The sequence below is a fragment of the Canis lupus genome, chromosome 24, assembly GCF_048164855.1.
Source record: "Canis lupus baileyi chromosome 24, mCanLup2.hap1, whole genome shotgun sequence".
Classification (NCBI taxonomy): Eukaryota; Metazoa; Chordata; class Mammalia; order Carnivora; family Canidae; genus Canis; species Canis lupus.
The window spans coordinates 43,940,253-43,967,846 of NC_132861.1; the positions used below are offsets into that span (position 1 = coordinate 43,940,253).

A 27,594-nucleotide genomic window follows, 5' to 3' on the forward strand; every position below is an offset into this window, starting at 1 on the left:
AACTCAAGAGATTCCCATAAAAAAACCTTATTTTGCCTCTATATCCTGAAGTAAAATTACCAACTATTGTCAATTCAATTCCAGTATTGTTTCCGGTATAAACTCTTTTCCTCAAGTGACATACGTAATCTTGCCTAAAATCCTACCTTGCTCTGTCCTTCCTAGATTTGGCTCACCTAATCTACTCAATCCTGTGCATCCTAGTCTCACGACTAACTCTGGAACTAGATGGTCTGGGTCTGACTCTTGACTCTATAGTGCTCACTTCGGCAGCACATACACTAAAAATCGGAAGGACTTTTTTTTGTCTCTAAAGCTTTTTGGTTCTATGACCATGGGCAGGCAGCCTGACCAGTGACCCTGAGTCTCCTTACATGTAATATGGAAATAATAGTATCTGCCACACAGGGCTGATAAGGAGTAAATGACATGATCCATGTTAAGTATTTACAAGTTATCAGGCACTTGTAAGGACATTACATATAAATATTCCCTACTATTTTGTTTTGAAATGTTTTTCACTTATTTGAAAATAGGCAAATATGTAGTGAATGGTAGGATATAAATCCATGGGTTCACACAATGTTCATTCCTAAAGATGAATCAATCCTAGAAGAATCAAATTGAATTTTATCTCCTCCACAGTCTTAATATCTCTTAATGACCCAAACATGGTGTGACAATACAACCCAGAGAACTAATGGGTAAAAAGTAAGTGGTGAACAAAAAGCAAGCAGTGGCTTCAAGTTACACATAGCCACCATCTTCCAACACTAGCTCTGCCATTTGTGAGATGTTACCGGGCAAATTATCCCACCTTTAAAAAAAAATTAAATAGACTGCATATGTAAAGTAATTGGTATTTATTAGATGCGAAATAAATGCTGGTTCCCTTCTCCTGTTTCAATAGCCTGGGCTATATTTAGACCTCAGGGTAGTGGTAGTGAAAATGGAAAAAGCAGTATTCGTGACCATACAACACACACAGATTTTGTAAAAGTGAGGAGGATAATACAAAGTGAGTTTTATCCATTAGTGAGCATGTGCAGAGTTCGTTTCAGACTATCTGGTTTTATAAGTGGTACATGGGTCATATAAGAACTCTCAGTGCTTTCTCATTTACAGAAATCAAGGAAACTGCACCAGTGGTCAGGTTTTCTTTTAAAAATCATGTTAACAGGGCTCCTGGGTGGCTCGGTCAGTGAAGTGCCTGCCTTCAGCTCAGGTCATGATCCCAGGGTCCTGGGATGGAGCCTCATGTCAGGCTCCCTACTTGGCAGGGAGTCTCTCTCTCCCCACTGCTTGTGCACACTCTCTCTCTTTCAAATAAATAAATGAATAAAATCTTAAAAAAAAAAAAAATCATGTTAACAGACTCCAAAGAAAAGAAAACTAGTGTCCAAGAAGAGTGGAGGACATGACAATCTGCGGTCCCCCTGGACCCTGGACCCTCCTAGAAATAAAAGCTGAAGGAGATAAGCTCTTCCAGTAAAGCATACTGGAAGGCTGAAAGTGAATTAGTGAATACCACTGAACGAGCTATGAACTCAACCTGGCCCAATGGCTGTGGAGGTCACAAAGCTGGGGGGGGGTGGGGAGGGGTAGCGTGCGCATGCGCACGCACACACACGCACGCACACACACACACTTCTACTTCACTTAAAAACAGAAAAAAAGAGGTATAGAAGTAGAGATAAACTCCAATTGTCGAGAAAACCTTGGCAGGTCCAATGGACAGTTGACTGTCCCTTTTTAACTTGGCTTTTAATTCCCTTTTGACTTCAAGGTACCAATCTTAATCAAATATCTGTACCTTCAAATTAAAAAAAGATATTATAGATGTAAAACATATTTAAAATACCAAATTGAACACGATTCTACAATGTTAAAGATGTTACCTTCATGATAATCCTATGATACAGATTATACACAAGATTTTATGTAGTGTCTACTAGTATTACTGTCAGTTTATATAATACTGAATAAAATGGAAATACAGATATTAGGGTTAAAGGAAACAGAGCTAACAATTGGGTCTGGTTCAACAGTATGTTAGGTCAACCCATTATTAGCTAAACCTTGACAAGAATACTACTGTACTACATAAAATTTTCAAAAACCAAGAAAATATTCTAGTTCTATCAAAATATAAATCAAAAAATGTTCTATGAAGGCAAAAAAGAAAAAAAAAGATGGTGAAAAGCAAGCTTCCTGGATAAATATTACAAAAACTAAATGCTTAAATTGTACATAAGTCCTGTATTATTGCATTTGTGTTTTTTGGATTTCTCAAAACAGAAAAAAGAATGCCCTTCAGCATTAATGCAATCACGTAACTGAAAAAGGCCACCACCAGCTCCAATCAGTTCTAATGACTTGAACATTTGGCTTCCCTGAAGAAGTCTTTAGAAAAAAAAAAAAAAGAGAGAGAGAAAGAAATGTGCCTCAAGATCCCCATCTCCTGTCTAGTTTGTTTTTTCTGCTTAAAACATATTATTCTCAAGTGTTAGTTCCACTCCACTGTTCAAGAGAGTAATACTCTTTCCCATTTAATGGGACCAGAGCCCAGCATATGGAATGTAAGAGGTATTCGTCTTTAGACTAAGCTCTTTAAAGGTCAGTAAGTACGACATGGTTTAAGTTATACTAGGATACATTTATTCTGAAAATTTAGCTCAGTATTTCCATAGATCATGAATGTATCAAAAGAAAACAAAAAAAAAATCCCACCATTTGATTTTTTTATCATGGTCAAAAGCAATTCATAACTGAAATTATTTTGTCTGGTTATAGAAGAAGATCCAACTTGATGGCCCACCCTGATAATAGTATATAACTCTGTATTGGTGCCATAAAGATAAAGATACAGACACTACAATGTGACCATTCAGAAATAAGAACACCTCATATCTGATCCTTCTTCCTAAAAGTAAATGTAGTATCAATTATTAGGTACTATTGAGCTATGAGCGGATATAGTAATAAACCTAAGACTACTTCAAGCTGGAAAAACAAACAAACAAAATAAATCTGACTACACCGAAACATACTCACTTTCAAAAAACCAAGAAAATTTTCCATGGGGGTGGAGGGGTAGGAGGAGAGAAGATGCTTCCAAGCACTTACTTGCTAATTTGGCCTGTAATCCAGAAGGTCCAGGTTTTGATGTCTCTGACTTAGAAGACCCTGGAAGAGACAGTTTGGTTTTAGGAAGGCTAACTTTAGGGCTGAAACGAGCAGCCCAATCGAATTTTGAAGAGCCACCAGTTTTACTCTGTTCCTTTTCCCTGCTACTTCTTCTGGGACTGGGACTGGATGCTGAACGGGAACGCCTGGCCTTGCTCTGGTCTTTTCCTTGTTTCACCCTGGCCCCTGGTGGTACAGTGGAGGAGGCCGAGGCGACAGCAGAAGATGAGGAGGAAGTAGAGGCAGCGGAGGAAGAATCAGTGATGGTGCTGCACCCAGCTTTGGCCGAGGCGGCGGATTTTGAAGCCAGCTTGGTGGGTTTTGCAGATCTCTCTTCGGCACCAGTTGACTCAGACACAGAACCACTCTTTAGACAAGAACTCTCTGTCCTCTTTCTTTTCTGACTCCGTGAGCCGCCGGTGGCCCCACTCTTTCTGGTGTGAGCCTTACTTGTTGATGGCGACTGTGCAGATTTCAGTTGTTGCTCCTGGTCTAAATGTCTCTTCTTCGACTTACTATGTGGCTTATTTGTTTCTGAGGGAGATTCAGTATGCTGAAGTGCTTTTGGTTTTTTGGCAGAGCTAGGAGAATTGGTCCTGTTGTAGTCTGGACTAGCACTGCGTTTCACTCCTCGAGAATTGTCTTTCTTAGGCACCTGCCCCGTTTTTTGCCTTTCTGAAGTATTGGCTCTGTCTGGATCCTCTGGTTGTGGAACTATGACAGCAGATGATGAACTGCAGCTTCTGAGAGGCCAGAGAAGAAGAGAGTTACTATCAGCCTGCCATCATTACCTTACCATATAAATTAACTTCTCAAATCTATGCAAATTAAGTGCTTTTAAAAAATTTTTTAAAGTGCAAAAGTTTTCCTGATTAAATCCAGAGCTAAATAAAAACAGGTTTTCAAATGGTTCAAAATTGGGGGAAAAAAAAACAGGTGTGACTTTGGTTGGTTAAATATTTGATTAAAAGATCAAATATTTGATTAGAAGATCAGAGTAATTCTTCAGCCCAAATATTACGGGCACTAACCCTCCTATTCACAAAACAAGAATTAAGATTATAAGAAAAAGAACGCTTAGTAGTTCAGAACCAGTTGAAACTAGAATACTGATGCTCTGCTCAAAAATACAACTTCTATGTCAAAGCTTGAAGTAAAAACCTATGTATGCACTTTCAAAATGAAGGTAAGAAAATCTTTTAGTATCATTCCTTCCTAAAAGACTCTTGCCAATTATATCTTAAATCTCTGGCTCTACCAATAAAAAATCAAAACAAAAAACTACCAAAAAAAAAAAAAAAAAGGCCAAGGTAAAATGGCATTTTGTATGCCTATAAAATATTTGTTAATCAAAAGAGGAACCTTATGGTTCTCTATACAGGGAAAAAATGCATTGTCTAGAGCCTGCTGTGTTGACATCACTGCAAAGTAAACTATTAATCCTCAAAGTTACATTCAGGGAATAATGAAAACACATAGCGCAACATTTTGGGATAAGCTGCTGAATTTTAATATTATGCAATGATTGAAATGCAAATAACTCTGCCTTGAAAATGTACAAGCAACGTGAAGATTTACCTTTTAGAAAGGTGTCCCCTTGACAGTTCAGAAGTAGTATTAGACTGCACTTTGGGTGCCTTAGAATTAGATTTTCTACTCTCAGGAGGGCTATATCCCTTATGTTTTGCCTGCCCTAAATGTGACCTGTCAGCAGAAAATCAAAACAGAAATCTATCAGGAAACTGAGATGCAAATACAGTATTGAAAAGTGAAATGTTTTCATTTTTTTTAGTCTCCCAATTCTTCATTATTGACCCTACCCTTTCCCCCAAATATTTCCACAATTAAATTATTTTTCTATCAAATAATCTTGCGAAAAAAAACTTGCCTTAGAACCAACACTTCAATACCCAAGGGTGCAGGTCTTTTATTAACCAAGTTTCATGACTGAATAGCAGTATTATAGTTAAATAAGCAATAAAGAATTTTTCAAAAATTGTACTGCAAACTCGCATAAGCTAAATGTTTGCAAAAAGCAAAGCCAACCTTTAGATCTAAGTACTACTTTTATTTTTTTTTAAATACTACTTTTAATAGATAATGGGAGTATAACAGCTTAAAAGTTTTATGGAAGAGGGAATCTGTGATCCCACAATGATACTGATTCCCAATTTGTAGGTAATTCAGGTTAGCACAATAAATGCAGAAACAGATGAAATCAATTCTCAAACTGATTTTACACAGAAAATCATTAGAAGTACTATACGGTAAATAAACTTACATGAAATCGACAGAATATTTGCTAAGAATGTAATGCACTAAGAAAGTACACCAAAAACCAAGTCCTAGAGAAAAAGAATTGACCACAAAATATTCCAAACACATCTAGAGAGTCCATCACTGATATACAGTTGGTGCCAGCATTGTTCTAAGAGCAAGTTTGCAGGACATGAAAACTGTTTTCAGTTGTTAGATTTTTTTTTAACCTCAGGCAATGATTACATTAGATTTACATAAGCAATAAAAAGAGAGCATGCATTAATATATAGCCGGAAAAGCTGGTGTTACAGAAGTGAGAGATATTAACCTTAACAGATACAACTACTGTAATTCACAGCCAACGTTCACCCTTCACGTAAATAACATTAAAAGAGCATATTCTAATTAGAATAACAAAGTTTCATTAACACCAAAGCTGTTTATTTTGTTAAAAAATATTTAAGGCTTTCATTCTGAGTATCATCTCAAAAGAACTTAGAAATAAGTCACTGAAACCTCACATGACGATTCTAATTGAATCTGTAAGGATACCACACAGTTCTTAACATATCATACAAGTTCCACCACTTCTTCAAAAAGATGCTCTAAGGTTTCTCGTCTCTTATTTTTTTCTTCCATTTTTCCAGAAGAGTTCAATACTGGATTCTTGAAAGAAGATATGAAATTAGCTTCTCAATAAAAAGAAATATTTCTGGATCCGTAGTATCATTTTCATTTTTAAGATTTTAATAAACGATAGACTAGCACTTTCTAAAGACATACCGGCACAGATAAACTACTTAAAAACTCTATTAGTCTTTAAGTGTCTTAGTCTTGACTGTAGTAATGAATATAACTATTTTTCAGGGTACAAATATTTTTTCTGAGTCTAGCCACGCTGAACCCTGTAAGATTTACCCACTGTGATTTAGTTTGCCTTTTTCCTAGACATTTTTCCAATACAGACTGAAATTATGTTAACCCATGAGTTTCATAGGAGATTTAATTTCTAGGAATTGCTTCTTGTTTTTGTCACATAACTAACAGATCTGAGAGTTCTATTAAAAAAAAATAAAATTGAGTAAATTTTCAAATCATTCTATAATTACTTTTTTAAAGGTATAATGCTTTGTTTTCAGGGTATACAATTTAATACTCACGGAACAATAATTATAAATTATGTGATTCAGGTTCTCTGTATTCTCATTTTAGTCAAGTTTGCTAAGGATTAATTTTTAATTAAATCACAATTTCTACTCATTATAAAATTTAAAATATCTTTTGCTATATTCCCTGATTATAATTTAAAAATCTTTAAAAGAAAACTTTATCCAGAGTTAGACTACTTTGTGGTAATGTTCAATTAAATATTCAAATGGAAATCTTAAAGAATGTATATCATAATATATTCTTAGTTAATAACTGCAGGGCGGGGAGCCGTGGGCAGGAATTCATTCTTTGTCAAAAAAAATCTGACCAACATCAACTCAATGCTGACAGCCCTTAATTGTTCCTGGCCCTTAAACACTTCTAACTTTAAAGCCACTTTAAACTCCTGAATTTCTGTTGTCCTTACACCTTCAACTAAAAAAGAATTTACCAGGTTAATACTCAATATTTGGTTACAAAAGTAAAAAAAAAAAAAAAAAAAAATTCACCCAACTTAGAAAGTGAAACTCCCCAAACTAGCTTAAAACCAACAATCCTCTCAATGACCTGACTGAACCTCTCCTAAAATTATTTTCAGTTTAACATTTTCGCTGAAGACTACATAACATTTCAAAATATACAATACTGATCACCACTGTCCTTTCACCTATTGTTTAGCAGGGTCTTAATATATTTTCCGTCAACGGCAGTAAATGTTTTGGCTTTGTGGGCAACACTAGGTGTCAAAAAGCAGGTTTAAACAGTATGTAAACAAATGGGCATGGTTATGTTCCAATCAAATTTTTATTTACAAAAACAGGCAGGAAGCTGGATCTGTCCCACGGGTTATACAGTTTTCCACCCCTTGGATTACCACAAGAGAGTAAGCAACCAGATGGTACCATAAAGAAACAATATGGGGCCTCCCAAAGTGTGGGGCTCTGTTTTATTATGCCCATTTATAAATTATTAATGCTCAGAATACCGTAAAGCAAATCTCCATAAAATAACAACACCCAATCTAGAATAGCCAATTAAAATATCACAAGCTTCAGCACTCAAAAAGCCTTGGTGCCTTTTAGCTCATTTCACCAACTCCTTCATTTATCAGACCTTAATGCTCAACATTAATTTTTATTAAACAGCATAATCTAAGACCCAGTAAAATTTATAACCACTACAAATCAAATTTGCAAGAATAACACAGTAAAAGTCATGACAAACTCTTTTAGCACCAGAATGAGCCCATTTAGTAAATTACAGCCCAAGGATACATGGATAAAGTGGGTGGGGCTGGATATTCAGGAACATGTCTATCATCCTATATTCCTGGGGGGGGGGGGGAATCTCACTTTCTGCACAATCCCTCGCTAAAAATAACCAGGCTAATGGTGAAAATAAGATTGGGCACAGAGCACTCAAACCTATGTTATTTTATAATCATGTTCTGACTAAAACATCACCAATTTTAAAGATTAAATCTCCATAACATTTGCACCAATAATCACAGTTGGCTCACTCTTTGGAATCTTATTTTTATACTTTCTTCTTTTAAGTGTGAATTTTTTAAGACATTTTCTCTTAAGACAAGTTTCAACAAAATTAAAAATATGATTCCGGGGGAGGCTTTCCTTTTTCTCATTTTCTTTTGTTATAAATACAGGAGTAAATGGTCTTGAACTTCCTTAGTGTTCAACAGTGCAAAGTGTAGTGGTTCTGGAACTCATCAAATCTAGCTATTTCTTGCATGAAGTGATTTCTGTAAGATTTTCAAGCTTTTTTGTAACATCATCATAGATTACAAAATCTTACATGCTAATTGAAAGTCTATCCCATTTCAGTTCATATATTAACACTGTAGGAAAAACTGCTTATGAACCAACACCATTTCCACGTTATACTGACATCATTTCCCTATTTAGCAAGTGTATGTGGGCCAACTCATGTTAAAGAAACCCAGATTACAACAGAACAGACCAATCAACTCCAGGTTACATGCTTTCAAGACTCAAATGCCTCTTGAGGACTTTTAGGCAAATCATAGTGACCACCCCCTTCTAGATACCTCCATTTACTTTTACTATCATTTAATAAAAGTATTTGAAGTCCAAAGGATTAAAAACCATCTATAATCCAGAGGACATTAAAAAAAGACAAAAAGCCAAAAAGCTTGTATCAAAGAGCTCATTCTTAATGGTAGGGAAAATGAGTGGCTAGTTATAAGTACTTACATCGCAGGTCTTAAATTTTGCTTGAAATTAATTTTCGTGCCAGACATATTCACAGTTCAAATACATGTACATACTACCAAACATAAATGACTTGGGGCTTAATTAAATCTCCAAATTTGTTTTTTTTTATGTGCATACAGACATGCATGCATTATTATGCTCTGTATTTTATGTACACACAGTATAATTTTATCTTCTATAAATCAAATGCTTGGTTCATAATGTTCATAAATTAAATGTTTTAAATAAGTCCATTTTCAATAATCAGGGTGGAAAAGCTTATTTAAATCACTTTAAACAAAAAACTAGTATTCTCAACAGAACGTACTGTTTTTCTGTTTCAATCATAAAACAGAAGCTGATTAGTCTGACCAATGTTCCTATGTTTAGTTATGGCAAAATGTTAGCCCAACTGATTCTTTAATTTCCAGTAAAGAACTTCTTTTTTAAACAGCAATGTTTTAAATATCAGTGGTTCTCCCTCTAGGGAACATTTTAAAAACATGTCAAGGAACGGAGTGCTATTGCCATTTAGCAGATGTGGATTAGAGGTAAGAGATGTCATGCAATATATACAACAATCAGACAAAATTAAAAACTGTCCATGACCCACAGATTTCAAGTAGCTTTGGTAATACAGGAAAACTTATGAAAAAACTTGAAATCTGGCAGAATATAGGTAAAATATATGCTCATAATTAATTTCTCAGCTTATATTTATTTTGCATCATTTTTATATACATTTATTTCTCCAGTAATCCATGGGAATCAACAAAAGATTACATTTTTTGCAGCTTTACCAAGGTCATGTATCATTCTGGAAAAGTCTACAATGAAAATGCTTATGGCATTTATTATGTTGCTGTAGCTGTCACATTCAATAAATTCAAATACAGATGCAAACATCTGAATACCCTGCCCTCATGTGTCAACGCACCCAAGCATTTACCTACTGAAATATCTTTTGTTTTCCTTTTACTGTTTATTTTTACCCTTGTAAAATGCTTGTACATTTTATATATTTAGAAACATCTTATGTTTCTAAACTGTTTAGGCAGGTATTTTGTACTTAATTCATTCCAAGTTAACACAGGGACGTCATAATAAAGATGCCAATATTATATGATACACATTAAGAGTGGGAGCATTAGATCAGAAAGAACAGAGTTGAGAACTACTGTAACAGGCTACTCATTTTAACAGATTTGTTAGGTTTGCAACTCAAATATATGCAAGTCATGACAAGGCATATAAATATGGATAACACAGTCAAGTTCCCATCCTCAAAGAGGTCAGTGCCTCATAAAATAAAGTGATCTACCAGGTGCTATAAAGTTCCCAACAAAGGGAGAAATACTTCTAGCAGAATACAGGCTTTACAGACTATATGGCATTTAAACCACACCCTCAAGAATGAAAACCTGAAGAAAAAGAACATTCGAGTCAAAAACGGAGTATAGGCAAAGGCACAGGCAAGAAAACATGAAACCCACTGACACCTGGCAAATGATATGAATTTCCCTGAGCACAGAGCTACATTAGGAAACAAGGTTGAAAGGACAGGCTAGGGCTTAAATGCCTTGTCAAAGGATCTAGATTTTGTCCTTTGCTAACAGTTTGCAGTGAGAGACTGACAGGGTTAGAAACAGTAATGCAAAAGCAAAAACTCTGTATGTTTAACAATGTAAGTAATACCAAACTATAGTGAGTACTTTGCTGTGTAACAAAAACAAGGCAGAGGGATTGAGCGTAATCAAAAGTGTGGAAAAAGATGCCCTCAACAGGGAACTCTACAGCTCAATATACTTTCACTCCCCACATGTCACAAAGAAGTTGAGTAAGGAGTATAACCACCAAGGTAATCCAAAGTAAATTAGTGATTAGTGATAGATTAGTGATTTGGTATTACGTATTTCATAAGCTAGAGAGCCTTTTTTTAACTACAGAAGTAAAAACTTATTAAGATAGCCACAGAATACACACTTTTAAAGGTGTGATTATGTGATAAACATTAATTTTTTAAATGCATTATCCAACTTAATCTTCAAATGACATCCAAGGCAGGTCCATTTCCATTTTAAAGATGTAGGAAATGAGGCTGGCACGAAAATCACTTTCCCACCATAGGCAGGCGGAAAGTGAGACTGCGTCCAGACATTGACTCCCTGAAGCTGAAACCCTGCAGCTATACCTAGGGACTTGGAGTCAAAGGAAAAGGCCTACATCAACAGCTATGAAATTTTTCCTGTCCATGGTGGTATTTCTGTCCCTAATTGTATATATGTCAAATTAAGTGGCTTAAGGCTTTGCAGATGATATATGATTAAAAAAAGGAAGAAAGAATGGCAAAAAAGGAGTCTTCCTGCTTTCTTTTGCTTTCCCTATTACCAAGGAACAGCCTTCCATGTGTGATGCTAAACTTGCTGTTCAACTATGGAAGGAGCATTTGTATATATTCCTTTTTTCTTTCACACCCATACTCTTCCAGGAAAGCATTCTGATACTCAGAAAGCACTTGTAAAAACTGGGGTGTGGAACAGCAGATTCCCTCAATATGGAGGAAAAGAAGACTCAAAGCAAAGCCTCAGTTAAGGATACAAAATCATCCATGGCAGCTGACATCTTACAGGTTTCCAATATGCTTATGATGTGACTTTTAAATACAATCACACATTTGATGATTAAAGCAATAAAAATCTATACTGCAAAGAAAATTACACAACACCTAAGATACTATTTTGTTGGTCCAAAAAAAAAAAAAAAAAACTTAACAGAGGTAACTATTAAGAATCCAATGTGCCTAACTTCCAACTACAAAAAAGTAGCCTCTGTTCCTCCTTAGACCAAGCTGTGCCAGTGATGAACACAACATTGTAAATCTTGCCTCCCAGCCCAAAGGCCTGGTGGGACGACTGGCCTTCTCAGCATTACCAAAGCAGCGCTAGAAGTGAGCCTGTGCGTACATGGCTAGGTGGCTAAAACTCAAGAGTACCTAATTATAGTAGTATAATATTCACCATAACTGAGAGGAGGAAGCTAACAAGTTACCTGGCTAACTCTACTGTTCATTTTTATTAAAGTGGTTTCAATTTAGTCCTAAGAAACAAGGAGGCCATTTTCACACCACACTAACCATGTCTCCCATTAACATTCTCCTCCTCCCAAAGAGATTAAAGCTTGAACTTCCACCTGCCTCAGCAAAGGTCAGGATAAAAAAAGAGACAGAAGATACACAACACACAACAAATAGAAAAAAGGTATCTGTACTGGTGAATTAAGTAGAAGATCGAAGAAAACACACCATACATACCCATGGCTCTGCTGTACCAAACAGTTTCAGGAAGGGAACAAAAGGTCTGTTGTAGACATGGCAGTAAGAATTAAAAAAAAAAAAAGAAAAGAAAAAAAAGGCTTTGACAGCCTTTGACAGCTATGATGTGCAGTTTACAAATAGTCTTTTTCTCCTCTGACCAGAACACAGGGTAGGGAGGCACTTGCCAAACTACTTGGAAGCTATGCACAGCCATTTAGCTTGTTCTGTCAAGGGAATGTAAGAGGAAATGAATCCCTTCTGGGGGAAGCCTTGGACAGCCAGAGGGCAATTCCCCACACCCCCTTGCCAGAGCAATGCTAGTGAGTCCCTGAATGTGCAGATCTAAAGAGTCTGCAACTGACTCGGTATGGACATGTCTTCTGGTGGCTAGATTGTTAAATACAAGAAGTATCTGGCTGTTAGTTCCTATAGCATACAGCCCACCCTTATGTAGCCCATTTCGACCCTGCCCTATTTCAACTCTGCCTTCACTCGAATCATCTTTTCATGATCACTTCCATAAAAGACTGTCACATTTCTGTGCCTAGAAAGGTCAAAGAAGTAAACCTTATTTTGAGCCCACGCTATTATTTGTTGAACACCTACCACTTCAGGGCAAAGTAACAAGTAGCACAAAAAATGAGAAATAAAATCCACACCCTCTAAGTAACTAATGATACCACATGTCAAGTAGAGACAAATATAGCTGACATGTACCACCTGCTTTGCAACTGTTTCTTCAGCCTTCAGAGCTCAAATCAATGAGGTCATCGCTAGATATGTTTCTCACCTGACTCTAATAATCACCTCCATGCCCATCTCCCCTACTGAGTTGGAACAGCTTATGATAAAGGCTTTCTACTCTCATTTTTATGACTAGTTTGAGCATGGTGTTTACTAGCCTGGTTATCTACAAATGGATAAATACAATCTTATACTGAGTTTGGATTGCAGGTACATTATGGCAAGATAGGACTCTTTAAAGCCAAAAGAGGCTTTATTAAAATAATACACACATGAGGCACCTGGATGGCTCAGTCAGGTTGAGTATCCGACTCTTGATTTCAGCTCAGGTGATGATAGAGATCCTCATCCGACTCTGACCTCAGGTGATGATAGAGGTCCTCATCCGACTCTGACCCCAGAGTCTGCTTGAGATTCCATCTCCCTCTGCCCCTCCCCCTGCATGAGCTCTCTCTTTCTCTCTCAAATAAATAAAATCTTTAATAATACACATATATCTCCAGATTCAAAACAACAGCTAAATAACCAAACCTAGAGAAGACAAGAGTCAATACAGTTCTAAAGAGCTAAGGAACTCGGGCACCTGGGTGGCTCGGTTGGTTAAGCATCTGCCTTCTGCTCAGGTCATCCCAGGATCCTGGGATCAAGCCCCACATCAGGCTTCCTGCTCAACAGGAACTTCCCTGCTCTTTCTCTCTCTCTCAAATAAAATAAATTAAAAAAAAAAAAAAAGAATAAGGAACTCAAACTTGACAGAACTTTAATAAACACACACTAATATAGTTGCTTTTCTCTGCCTGTCCATCTTCCCTAAGGCACGAGATATGCAGTTGACAACTTAAAATTCACATCTTCTCTTTGCTACCAGGAGGAGAAAGCTTCCAATTTGAATCATGTGACCACCACATTCCCACCAATGAACCATCAGACAAATGGAGGACTGCAGATTCTCCTAGCTTTGGCAAAAAGCCACGCAATGGGCAGCCAAGAGCAGAGTACGATCATGTTGGAAAAGAATGACTACCATTCAAACTGCAGGGGTGAAAGAACTGAGGGAGATAATTCAACAAAAGAGGGTTACTGTTACAAGAGGGGCTCACATCAGCTGAGTGACTTTAAAGGGTCAGTTCTACTGTATATTAGTATGAAGGGAGATTCACAACATATATAAACTTAACTGGTATGCTTATGTTGAAAATATTCTCAGATCTCATTCCTTAAACTTATTTTTCCAATGTTTAACCTCATTACTATAGAAATACCAATAAAATAAATATGATTTTTTTCCTTATCAAATTAACAAGGTGAAAATAACATGAACAGAATGATGAGAAAACACTCCTTTTCCTGATGATAAGTAAACGGGTGAAAAAAAGCTGACCATATGTGAAACAGGTTGACCATAAAAAACTCCCTTTGCTCAAGCAACTTCACTTCCGGGAACCTATCCTTAAAGGACACCTGAAAAACGAACATTTAAGCATGAGCAACAACCTTCCTACTACAACCATTTAACTATCCAAAAACTATAAAGTAATTTTGGAAACTGTTACACTTGATTCAGTAAATCATATAGCCATTTGTAAACAATTACCAAAAAAAATTGTAATGTGAGAAAATGTTTGTTAGAATGCTGAGTTTAGGAAAAAGCAGGATCCAAACTGTATTTACACTGTGATCGGCTATATGCTAAATTGTATTTTCAAGACAGATAAAAATCAAACTGTTAACACAAACTTATCTCTAGATATTCATGTCCTTTTTGTGCTTTTCTATATCCCATCTGATTGAAATAGATTTTTTTTCAATTGAAATAGATTTTAAAGCAAAACATATTTACTTTCTGTACAATTAACACTGGCTCAAAAATGTTTTTAAATCCCTGCTCTGACAATATTAACAAAAAGTTATTACCTATAGATCTCATAACTGGGCAGCCCGGGGGCTCAGCGGTTTAGCGCCGCCTTCAGCCCAGGGCATGATCCTGGAGACCCGGGATCGAGTCCCACGTCAGGCTCCCTGCATGGAGTCTGCTTCTCCCTCTGCCTGTGTCTCTGCCTCTCTCTGTCTCTCTCATGAATAAATAAATGAAATTTTTTTTAATCTCATAATTGAGTTTTTACTTTGTAATAAAGAATTTAAACTTTGCAAATTTTTTTTAATTTTTTTTTAATTTTTATTTATTTATGATAGTCACAGAGAGAGAGAGAGGCGCAGAGACACAGGCAGAGGGAGAAGCAGGCTCCATGCACCAGGAGCCCGATGTGGGATTCGATCCCGGGTCTCCAGGATCGCGCCCTGGGCCAAAGGCAGGCACCAAACCGCTGCGCCACCCAGGGATCCCACTTTGCAAATTTTTTTAATGGGACTGAGAAGGTAGAGTGGAATAGATTCAAAAATTTCCTTACTCCATTAAAAAAAATCTGACAGAGAGGGGCAGCTGGGTGGCTGTTAGTTAAGCATCAGACTCTTGATTTTTGGCTCAGGTCACAATCTCAGAGTCTTGAAATCAAGGACTACCACAGGCTCCATGCCAGGGGCTGGGGGGGGGGGGGGCCACGCCTGCTTGAGTCTCTCTCTCTCTCTCTCTCTCTCTCTCTCGCTCCTCTCTCTCTCCTGTCTCTCTCCTTACCCCCTAGCCCTCTCTCTCAAAAAATAAAGAATCAGGCAGAGAACAAAAAAGAGAAGAACAGAACAGCTATAGCTCAAAAAACTATGGAAGAGAAAGAAAGAAATCATAAAGGAGGAAAGGAGGAAGAGGTCTAGTTCATTTATGGATAGAGAACAAGGATAGGGAAAAACAGAGCAGAGAAAATCAAGGGAGGTTAAAATATATACCAAAGATCCTAATTTCTATTAAAAATGAATGAAAATTGTCCTTCTAAAAAGAAAAGCTAAGTGACCTTGATTTGGGGAAGGGCAGGAATGGTCACAGGAAGGAAAGTTATGCAAAGACAGCTTGATCCAAGTTGGGGGGGCGGGGGGGTGGCAGTAAATTAAAAAAAAATGGGTGAATTTAAAAATTCTAGGAGGGAGAAATTGCTACTTAGGTCCTCATCTGAATGACCTAATATTCTTCATTATACATACTTCATCTCTCCTCCAAGTCTATCATATGGATTAAGTGGTTTGTGCAGTATAAACAGTTCAGCATAATGAAAATAATCACTGACTTTAGAGTTCCTGGAAATCAGGTCCTGACTCTACACACTAGCTGTATAAAGTTGAGCAAACTACGACATTCAGAGAACAGGGGTTACATATTTATTAGCACACAGAGCTTATGTGAGTCTCTACTGAAAGAACACGTATAAGAAAATTTTAGCTTAAAACAGGCCATAAAGTGTGCTGTTGTTGTGGATGCTGATATTAGCATGAGTGGAGGTACTGTGTCACTAGGAGCACATTTTCAAGACCAGGTCTATTTTTGAATCAGAAGCCACAATAACAACATTTTACTTAGGAAAGCCAATCAACAGGCATCAGAAAAAGAAAATGAAAACACAGTTGTAATTACTCCCTCTTAACTTACCCCAGTCCTCTCTCACCCCCAAAATCACCAGACAGATTTCTCAGAGGTTAGATCACTTCTAGTATAGCACACTCTACAGGGTTTCAACTGTAAGCCTGGTCTTTGATAAAAAGGTTCTTTCCAGGTCAGAGATTCTATCATGAGCAAAGAATCAAGAAGGGAAAATAAAATTCAAATGAATAAATATCTCCTAATTTGCATTCTTAGTCAAACCAGTAATATTTTTCTGGCTAATATTCTAAATTTGCATGTCCTGATTCATAATTATACTTATCCATACAAAAATGAGGAAAATATATATATTACTAAATTATGGTATAGCTATACACGGAACATAAAGTCATGTTTTTTAAACAATTCTAGGGACACAGCAAATGACACAGATGATACTGGGTTTTAAATGAGGGGGGGGTTGGAGTTGGGGGGTGGTAGGAATTGGCCCTCTTTTTGTGCTAGTTTCGCCAGGAAATGTTTTTTGAAAACATGCAAAAGCTGAAACAATAAGAAATGAAATGGGCTACATTATTAAAAGGGAGAAGGGATGAAAGTACAAAAACCCTCATTTAACTCTGCTTTATATTCTTTAGCATGTTTTCTGCCATTCCAAACACATTTTTAAATTTTATACTTATCCTTCACAATTGAGCATACAATTTTTTTTTTCAAATTGTTATTACTGAAGTATGGTTGGGAATATTAGCTTCAGGTGTACAACATAGTGATCTAACAACTCTATATACATTACTCAGTGCTCCCACACTAAGTGTGGTCACCATCTGTCAACTATAATACAATACTATTACAATGTGGTCCACTATATTCCCTCTGTACTTTTCACATCTGTGACTTATTTTAATACTGAAAGCTTGAACTTTTCATCCCCTTCACCTATTTCAACCAACCTGCCACCCATCCCTCTCCCCTCTGGCAACTATCAACTTGTTCTCTGTAGGAGTCTGTTTCTGTTTTTAGTTTGTTCATTTTGTCTTTAGGTTACACATAAAACTGAAATCATATGGTATTTGTCTTTCTCTGACTGATTTAATTCAATCAGCACAATTCCCTAACTCCATCCATGTTTTTTCAAATGGCAAGATTTCATTCTGTTTTTTAGGCTGAGTACTATTTCCATTGTATACATATAACCACATCTCCTCGACCCATTGTTAGAAAGATGGATGTTTAGAGGTTACTTCCATATCCGGGCTATTATAAATAATGCTACAGTGAACAGAGGGATGCATATATCTTTTGGAATTAATGTTGTTTTCTTTGGGTAGATACCCAACAGTATAATTACTGAATTGCATTTTATTTTCTACTTTTAATTCTTGAGGAGCCTACATACTGTTTTCTGCAGTTGGTGTGTGCACCAACTGAACATGTTATCACTGACAGACTTAAAGCAAATAAACTATAGCAAAATTGTGCCAATCTACAAATCAACAGAGTTCCATCTTGATTTTAAACTAATACATCATATGACTAATATTAACCACTTCTATTTGTTTCCTGCTATTTTTAAAATATAAGGCAATAAAATATTTAACACCAACATACAGAAAAAAAGATAATGGTGCTGAAACAGCATTGTGGATTTTAGAACTAGTATACTATATGAAGACCAAAATTGTTTGTCAGTCATACACAAAAGTTCAAATAGAACATTACTATGGGATGCTTGGGTGGCTCAGCGGTTGAGCATCTTCCTTTGGTTCAGTGCATGATTCCAGAGTCCCGGGATCGAGTCCCACATCTGGCTTCCTGCATGAGCCTGCTTCTCCCTCTGCCTAAGTCTCTACCTCTCTCTTTCTCTGTGTCTCTCATGAATAAATAAATAAAATCCTCAAAAAAAAGAAAAGAAAAAGAAAAAAGAACTATTACTATGTAAAACTTCAATTGTTCAAAAGGTTCAAGTTACTCACTGATTTTAATGTTTTTTAAAGTAATCTCTATGCCCAACGTGGGGCTCAAACTCATGACTCTGAGACCAAGTGTCACATGCTCTACCAATTGAGCCAGGCAGGTACCCCCAAAATGGTACAAGTACTGATGTGCACATATGTGCAAACACATGCACATATATATACATGCATTAAAGAAGACTAAGGAAACTATGCCAATGTTAACCATGGTTATACTTGAATTGTGGAATTAGGATGTTTTCCTTTATACTCTTCTGTGTTTTCTAAGCTCTCTAAAATAAACACGCAATGTTTTTATAAAGCAAAAGGCATATTTTTTTAATCAACAGATAAATAAAATGCGGCTGCTACAAAGAATAATCTGAATGTAAAAAAGCAAAAACCAAGGTCAGAGCTCTGTATTAAGCGCTGTGCTACCAGTGTAACATACATTGCTGAAGTTAACTAACAGCCCTAGGAAACAAATATTCCCCCCACCGTGTGGACTAACAACTTGAGGTTTCCTAAAAGATATAACGAAGGACACATGGCTATTGAATGGCAGTCATGGCACAGAATGCTGTCCTAGTCCAAAGTCCAAATGCTCAACTACTAAAAATAGCCTGACATCAACAGGAGAACTTTATATACTCTTTACAGTCGATGCTTATTTTTTATAAATTTACTAGACAATATATACATGGTAATGCCTCCAAATGTTCTATCAGGTAGTCATGTCAGAATCTTGCCATTACTGACTGCAAGCTAAACATGGGTCAGAGAATTACGCCTTGCAAAAGTAAACTTCAAAGTATTTTATCCATAAAATGACAGTCTTTGGCTAAATTACAACACAGTATTTTCCATTCCAGAGAATGCATCTTATTCTTCACACTAACTCCTATACAAATACTCCGACTAAACCCTGCTAACACCAGACCACTAAGAAAATGATGAGGATGTGATATGCCCACAAAGTCAGACCACTTCACCAGCCTGTCAGCATCCATATGCTGTCAAACAATAAGATGGGGGGGAGAGGGGACTCAAAAGCTAGTTATCAGTACAAGATCTTAAATGAAACTTCCTTTCAATAATGTAAATAATGACAGATAAAGAGAGGCACCAAAAATGTTCAATTGAAAGCCATGCTATAGCACGTGTTTAAGAGAGTGAAGAGAAAGGGCAAACCAAACAGGATATAACCATATGGTCATGACCCTTAAATTAGATTTCTGATAATGTCAATGACAAGTATTTTTTGAGCCTAGCACATTTGGGAAATGATGAAAGAACTGCTTTGAATTCCAGTTTTATTTGTTACTTGGCTCAAAAATTAGGAAAAAATTACCCATTTGTACTGAACCATTTAAGTTTTTGTCTTCATGATGAGGTTTATAAGAAGACTTTTTTCACCAATTACCATCAAATACATACCTTCCTCCTATCGAGTCGTCTTGTGGTTGGGCCCCGGCAGTGTTCCTCTGTGAACGTCGCAGTGACCCCCCTGGATTGTTATTAGGCCGGTTGGACATTGGCACCTCTCTCTTGAAGGGACATACCCTTTCTAGACACTACCATTCACTAAAAAGGAAAAAAAATAAGAAAAAAATCAGCTATTTTTGATTTACAAAATCAAAAGTACAACACAAAAACCAAGTAAAGGGCACCCAAAATGAAGGGGAAATTTTATGTAAATAATCTGTACAGCCTTCACCAATGCTACACACTGCCTTATTTGAAATCTGATTAGTATATTATAAGATGTTGGGAATACACCAAAATTAAGGCACGTGGTCCAAAACTCAGCACATAAAATTAAAGATTTTGTATGGAACACCCAGGAAATTCACAAAGAAAACAGAGCACAGTAGAAATTTATATTTGCTTTTCCATTTCTTGTAGTGTGTAGAAAAGGGCATTGCACCCAACATCAGAGTACCTTGGCTCAAGTCCTGTGATAGAACAGGCATTAAAAGCACTATGCCTCTGTACAAATCAGAGCCTCTAGCCTCCAACTCCTCAGCCACAAAATAAAAAAAAAAAAAAAAACACATCATACCTACTTCACAGTATTGCTATGAATAATAAATGCCATCATAAATACAAATGAAACCATAACACTATGGAGAAATGAAGAGAAAGCAGCTCAAGTACAGTGAATTGAGAAATGGTCCCACATATTCTAGATTTCAACATCAGCTATGCTGGCTGTGACCTTGGACAAGATACTTAATTTCTAGATTTCATTTACCTCTTCTGTGAAATCAGTATATCACCTATCTATCTCACAGAGTTGTTAGCAACCAGAAATTGAGAGCATAATTCTTAAGTATAACAATTTAGCTCAAAACACAGTTCTTAATCAACATGAACTTTCTATAAGAAATTTAATTGCAATACAGAAGAAAGGCTGATACTCAAAAGAAAATCAGTTCAACTGATAAGGCCAATATTACTATCATAAAAAGAATCACAATTTCTATTAATCAGGCCTTCACAATTTTTCTTAAGCCTCCAGCCAAACTCCAAGCAGAGTTCTTTAATTCTATTTACTGGGGAGGGAAGAGAATGAATGTGACATTATTGGAAATGGTGCTAAAGAGAATGCAAATTAATCATGATTAAATCTATTACTGGATTTTGTTTTAAGAGATTCAATTCCATGCCTTTAACAGGAAGTGGGTCTTAAGTTACATGCTGACCCAAATCAGTGGAAAAGGATTGTTTCTATCACATATGTCCACATTTTCATCAATTAAGATACTAAACAAACCCTGGTGAGAAAGTTCAAATCACTAATGTAATTACTGTCAGTTTTAGGAAGAACAGGAAATAGTATTAAAACATTTAGAGAAAAATTAAATTTACGTGTACCGATATGGAAAGATCTCCCCCAAGATATGGTAGAGGGTAAACAGTATAAAACTCCCTGCTGTGGGTATGTATACTTAAAAAGGTTGCGTATATACCCTCATGGATTGTCTACACCCTGCAAACTGATGGAAGGATTCATAAGACAGACTTTGTTAATACTGCCTGCCATTGAGAAAGAGGACCTGGGCTCTGAAGCCTGAGATGAAAGGAGTCATCTTTGTTATTTACCTTTTGCAAGCCATAAATAAGGCAGGTTTATTCTAGCACAGAAGTTAGAAATGAAGGGCTCTGGAATCAAACTGCCTCTAGCAGAGTTTGAATTCTGAGTCCACGCACCTTGTTGTCTGTCCTTCAGTCTACTGAATGGGAATCAAGAACTCACCTCACAGAGCAGTTGGAACGATTAAATGAGAAATCCATGCAAACCACTTAACACAGTACCTCTGGTATTGCAAAACCTCACTACATATTAACTATTACTGTTATTACTATAAATGCTTACTCAGAAGAAAAGAATACTTGTAGCAAAATAATCTATATTGAGGGAGACTTCACCATAAAAACCACTAGCAAGGTAAGTTTACATTTCTAGCAATAATAGTTCTCAAAGTGAATTTTGCTATAAACACAATAAATGGTGTTTTTAATTAAGGATAAGCTTCACAATAACCTGAGAAGCTTTGTCAAAATATGAATGCCTGGCTTTTGCTCTCAGAGATTCTGATTCTGTGGGTGCAGAAATTGGAGAAATTTTAAAAGAGCTCTCCTAGTTATACTGCACAAGAGAACTGCACCCTATTAAAGAATGAAAAAGGGCAGCTCAGGTGGCTCAGCGGTTTAGTGCCGCCTTCAACCAAGGGCATGATCCTGGAGACTCCGGGTCGAGTCCTACATCGGGCTCCCTTCTTGGAGCCTGCTTCTCCCTCTGCCTGTGTCTCTGCCTCTGTCTCTGTGTCTCTCATGAATAAATTAAATCTTTAAAAAAGAAAGAAAGAAAAGCCATTCTATCTCAGAATTCAAACAAGAATCTTTACCAGTTCAAACATCACAATGCCATTTCACTTGGACCCTAAAGAGCATGGATACAAAAGACTAGCATGATAATGCTACTTTCACTTTGAAAAGCAGATATTATTCAACAAGTTTGGTAGAACTCACCTGCCTATTTTCTGCTACTAAATGCATACTGTATGTCATGCGGTGTTAAGTCATTCAAATAGAAGTATAAGTTACACTCCTTATTCTGACCTATAGTTACCAAAATAATCTAAACAATATGCCCAACATCTTCAGAGCTCCAACAGTACCATTATCAGCCTATGGCCTGCTCATGGATAATTCTTGAGATTTAAGAGAGAAAGGGTGGCAAGTAAGAAGACCAAAGTGCTACCTGCTTTTAAAGCATGAGTTGATTTTAAAAAAAAAAAAAAAAAAAAAAAGATTTTATTTTTAAGTAATCTTTACCCCCAACATGGGACTTGAATTCACAACCATGAGATCAGGAGTTGCATGCTCCAACTGAGCCAATCAAGCAGTCCATAAGTTGATCTTTAAGGAAGGAGGCCAGGCTCTGTTAAACTCTGAAGTTTGAAACCCAAAAAAGTAAATATAAGATTAACAAGACACATGTAGGACTCTCCCCCACTGGCAGGTTACCAATAAATCCAAAGCTAGAAGTGACCTTTTCCAGGAAGACCAAGTTCAACTCTGTATTACAGACAAATTCAAAAAAGTTCAAGCCATCTGTGGAGGAACTAATCCTCTGAATCTTGATACTGAGATCTATCCCTTCTGGCAATCACCACCACCTCAACTTCAACCAAATTTAACTCCTCTTTGGCTCCAGTTAAGAGCCCAAAAGCTTTCACCATCTAAGTTTCCTTCTTGCTATATGAATATTCAGTACTGTCTTAACCAATTACTTATGCCAGTACTTTACTAATTAAATTTTAAAACACACACAAGGGGGCGCCTGGGTGGCTCAGTCGGTTAAGCATCTGCTAGCCCAGGGTCCTGGGACTGAGCTCCACATAGGGCTCCCTGGCTCAGCAGAGAGCCTACTTCTCCCTCTGCTTGTGCTTTCTCTCAAATAAAATATTTTAAAAATAAAACAAACACAAGTTACACTAATATAAAAACTATATTCCTAGAATCTGTATCTTAATAACCTGAAAGGAATATGAACTCAAAAGATTCCATCTTCATGCTGAAACTCAAAGTTTTAAGTCCAGCCTATTAGTAACGCTACCTCCCAACTCCTGAAACATACTACTCTTTTACTACCTTCATTTCTGCGAAAATAATCACTGGGATTTTTTCCACTAACACTTCTGATATTAATTCCTAACAAATTGAAATAAAACAAATGGCCTATAGGACTTTCAATTCAATAGAAAAAGCATAAAAACACTAATGGGTATGTTCAAGACTGTAAAACTTGTGATGACTTTGTTAACAGCTAAGTGACCAACAAACTTACTCGCTGTTGAAGTGAAACAGCATTTGAATTTCATGTGAAAAAGTAGTTCTTCAGGCAAACAGAACTTATTCAGGAAAAACAAATGCATATTAATCTACATTTAAAAATTCATTAAGTTTTATAAAAAGGATATTCTTTCAAAGAAACTTCAACTGCAGTCATTTTGGAAACTGATTTCATTCTCATTTTGTAATTCAAAAACCACAGAAGAGAGGTTGAGGTTAGGGGAAACAAAACAAAACAAAACAAAACCAACCATTCACTCATTGTAAAACTGAGAACACAGATAGATTGTAAAAATTAACTCAAGGATGTGTTAGTTCTTCCTAATCAAATGGCCAAGTAGGAAAGGAATGCCACAAAGGTTAGTTAGTACTTGTGCAGAATTATCATCACATGAAGGACATCTGATGGAAAACAAATCTCCAATTTAGTAATGTAGAGTGTCATGACTAGCCCCAAAGCGAACTAAGGTCTTATCTAGTGTCTCCCCACCCTCCATTTCTAATGCACTCTATTTAGATGTGGTCCTCCAAAGGAGACTTGGTTTAGCTTCAGATTCTGAAACTAGAGTTTAATTAATCACAACAGTAATATACACAATTACATAACACTTTACTCCTCTGTTTATTCTATTAAGCAAAATTTAAATGTGCCAATGAGCCTTATAAACCATTTTATTATTCCTCCTTTACATATAAGGGAAGTTATACAATTGAGAAGCCTGCATGCAACAAGATATGGCATATGGACTTTCAGACTAAGTAATGGCATCCAGAACTGCAGATGCGAACAACTATATATATTAGGTCCAAAAAAAAAATTTTTTTTTAGACTTAGGAGCAAGTATGGTAACTTAAACATCCCAGTGGTAGTATTAAACAACTCCACAATAAAAGAGACGTCATCCTTGTTTACAAAAGAAGTCATTTTTCCCTAAGAAAGAATGTCAAGGACTTCAAATAAGACTATCTTTAAAACTGGAATGAATAACCTTTCAGCTTCCAGAAAAGCAAGGGTTTGAGAGGTGCTGAAAGCCAGGAAGCAATCCCCGCCCACAAGAAGCAGAGAGGAAGAGTAAGAGCCACTGGGTACAGGGAAAAGGGCCAAGTGACTTGAGAATTAGGTCGGCTAAGCATTTATTTCAATTTCGGGGCATCAAAACCAATCCAATGTCATGATGCAATAACAACGTTGTACAGCACATAAAAGCAGTATTTTCAAGCTACACATTTTAACACTAGAAAAAATATTTAGTGGAAAAATGCAGGTTTTAAAGTGAAAACTAAAATAAAAACAATTATGGGTAACATTTACTCTGTGCTTATACCATGTACCAAGGTAAGTGCCTTTTCATGTAATTTCCACAACAACCTTACCAAAAATAGGTACTGGAAATTTCCTTCCTTCCGAGAAACTGTGGCACTTAGTTAAAATAATCCTAACACCAAGAGGCAAACAGGTAACCGGACCACATTCAAACAGAGATTTGACCTAAAGTCCATGCCCTTTAGGACTATGTTATATGGCCAAATAAATAAAAATAATTATACATTTACCATTTTTTAATCAAAACATTTGAGAATCCTGACATTCCAAGCTGGGAGGATATCCCAAAGATTCTAATCCTTTTACATTTTTTTGGGAAAAAAATCTGTTTTAACTGACCAATACCTTAAACGAATTGTCAGAAAATACACTAAATGATCCAAGAAGTAGTACCAAAGGTGATACTGTGAACAGACAAGAAAAGGTGACTTAATTTTGCCCTCATCAGATTGACAAGGGCCAACTTCGAAAGGCAAAACCATTAAGAAGGGCACAGAGGAATGAGGAAATCACAATGGAGGAACGCTGAGTATATTATTAGCGCTCAAACACGAGATCTGGGAAGAATTTGGACCTGGAAACAGGTTCGATCTGTATCATGAAAGGCCTAAAACCCAAAATTTTGCATCTAAGACCTGCAGATATGGAGGCAGATCAACTATTAAGCCCCCAGAGATCTAAGGATAAATGAAGATCTGTTAATGGAAGGTGGAATGAAGAGATGGCAGTCAAACACTGAAACTATGAAATCTACACAATCAGTAAAGAGAACATAGGTCTGTAGTTATGAGATTTCAGCATGCACAAGAATAAGAACACTAATCTGAAATGCTCAAAGTTTCTTGCTCTGGTGAGACAGGTTTAAGGAAAGTTATAAAGTTATCTAGGGGCAGCCCGGGTGGCTCAGCGGTTTAGTGCCGCCTTTGGCCCAGGGCATGATCCTGGAGACCCAGAATCTAGTCCCACATCAGGCTCCCTGCATGGTGCCTGCTTCTCCCTCTGCCTGCGTCTCTCTCTCTCTCTCTCTCTCTCTCTCTCTCTCTCTCTCTCTCTCTCGGGCTCCCTGCATGGAGCCTGCGTCTCCCCCGCCTGTGTCTCTGCGCCTCTCTCTCTCTCATGAATAAGTAATTTTCTTTAAAAAAAAATAGTTATCTAGGGGCACCTGGTGGCTCAATCAGTTAAGTGTGTGCCTTGGGATCAGATCATGATCTCGAGGTCCTGAGATGGAGCCCTGCACTGGGCTCTCTGCTCAGCGGGGAGCCTGCTTCTCCCTCTCCACTCTGCTGCTTATGCACACGCTCGCTCTATCAATCAATCAATAAAATCTTTAAAAAAGTAATCTAAAACAAGAAAGCATATCCTTCCAATGTCAAACAAAACATTATTATTTAACAGGCTCACCTAGGAATTAATTTTCTAGAAAAGAGGAAAATTACTTTGTTATATGCTATTATTGAGGGGTTCAGAAAACTAATTCTTAAGTTGCCTTGCAGATCTGTGTCTAGTAGAAATACAAATAACTTCTCCAACAGCTGAGAAGATAACCCCAAAGATGCAGTTTGCTGCCCTGGGGGGCATCAGTAATCTTATTCTACAATTCCTTACTTAAATTTCCCCTAAATATCCAGTTCCCCAAATGCTTTTAAATCAACTTTACCCTAATAGGTCTCCCCCTTAATTAATTAGTGAGCTGAATAAAATCCTTACTATAGGTTATTTCTAGTTTTAAGTTATGCTTTTAACTTGAGAAAAATCACAGAAGAGATGGTAGTAACATTACCAAATAAAACACAGGGCAGAAAAATAAAGTCTAATGTCAAACACGTCCAATTTGAGTTATTACTTAGGTTATCTAGGTAAAGAGTTCCAGTCTATAGATGGAACTAAAGATCTGGAATTAAGTAGCTAAGAAAACATATAGAGGAGAGAAATTATCAATGAGCAGAAGCCAGGTGAAACCAAGATCATCAAGGAGATTTCATTTCCTTAATGGAAAGTACGCAGAATAAAGAGAAGAACAAGCCCAGGATGAAACCTTAGGAAACACTAAAATCTAAGGAAAACACAAAAGGAAGAATCCAGTTGAGCAGAATCAAAAACTCATCAGAAGTGTACGGAATAAACACTAAGTTGTATAAAACAAACAAAAAATATGGAGGAGGGATCAGGAAGGTGGTGTCACAGACACTAAAGAGTATGAATAAGATTGGCAAAGTTCAAAGGTCAAAGAAAGGAGAGAGCGAGAGAAACACAAGACTGAGAAGTGTCATCAGATTTAGATATTGATGAGAATTGTTTCCAAAATGAAGAGGAGGAAAAGGTATATATGATTAAGTTGAATGGACAGTAAATCCTAAATGTGGGGCTATAAAGAGGATGGAGGAGACACAGCCAAGAAGTACGGGCAAGCAGGTTTGATACAGGCCACATGGGTAGGAGTGTGGGTGATTTTCCTTTCTGAAAAAATAAGCCTTGAAAATGTTTATGAATATAAGGGAAAAACTTATAAAAAGGTTGGAACGGGGTACAGTTTCCTACAGGAGGAAAAAGAATTAAGAGCCTAAGACTCAGATGATAAGAAAGGCAATCTC

General features: G+C 36.8%; 1 protein-coding gene across 26 annotated transcripts in view; it reads right to left on the bottom strand.

The window, feature by feature from the left end:
* Positions 1–27,594, bottom strand: part of TRIP12 (thyroid hormone receptor interactor 12) — a 147,556-nt gene that overhangs the window by 82,560 nt on the left and 37,402 nt on the right. For 14 of the 26 annotated variants that reach the window (XM_072796562.1, XM_072796563.1, XM_072796570.1 and 11 more), the window contains 3 exons: positions 19,756–19,902; positions 4,765–4,890; positions 3,127–3,929 (listed from right to left, as the gene is read on the bottom strand). In XM_072796562.1, coding sequence (XP_072652663.1) covers positions 3,127–3,929; positions 4,765–4,890; positions 19,756–19,853 — 1,027 coding nt within the window. In that variant the 5' untranslated portion in view covers positions 19,854–19,902. The remainder of the gene's footprint in view (positions 1–3,126; positions 3,930–4,764; positions 4,891–19,755; positions 19,903–27,594) is intronic. The other 12 variants (XM_072796578.1, XM_072796576.1, XM_072796581.1 and 9 more) reach the window with 3 other exon arrangements.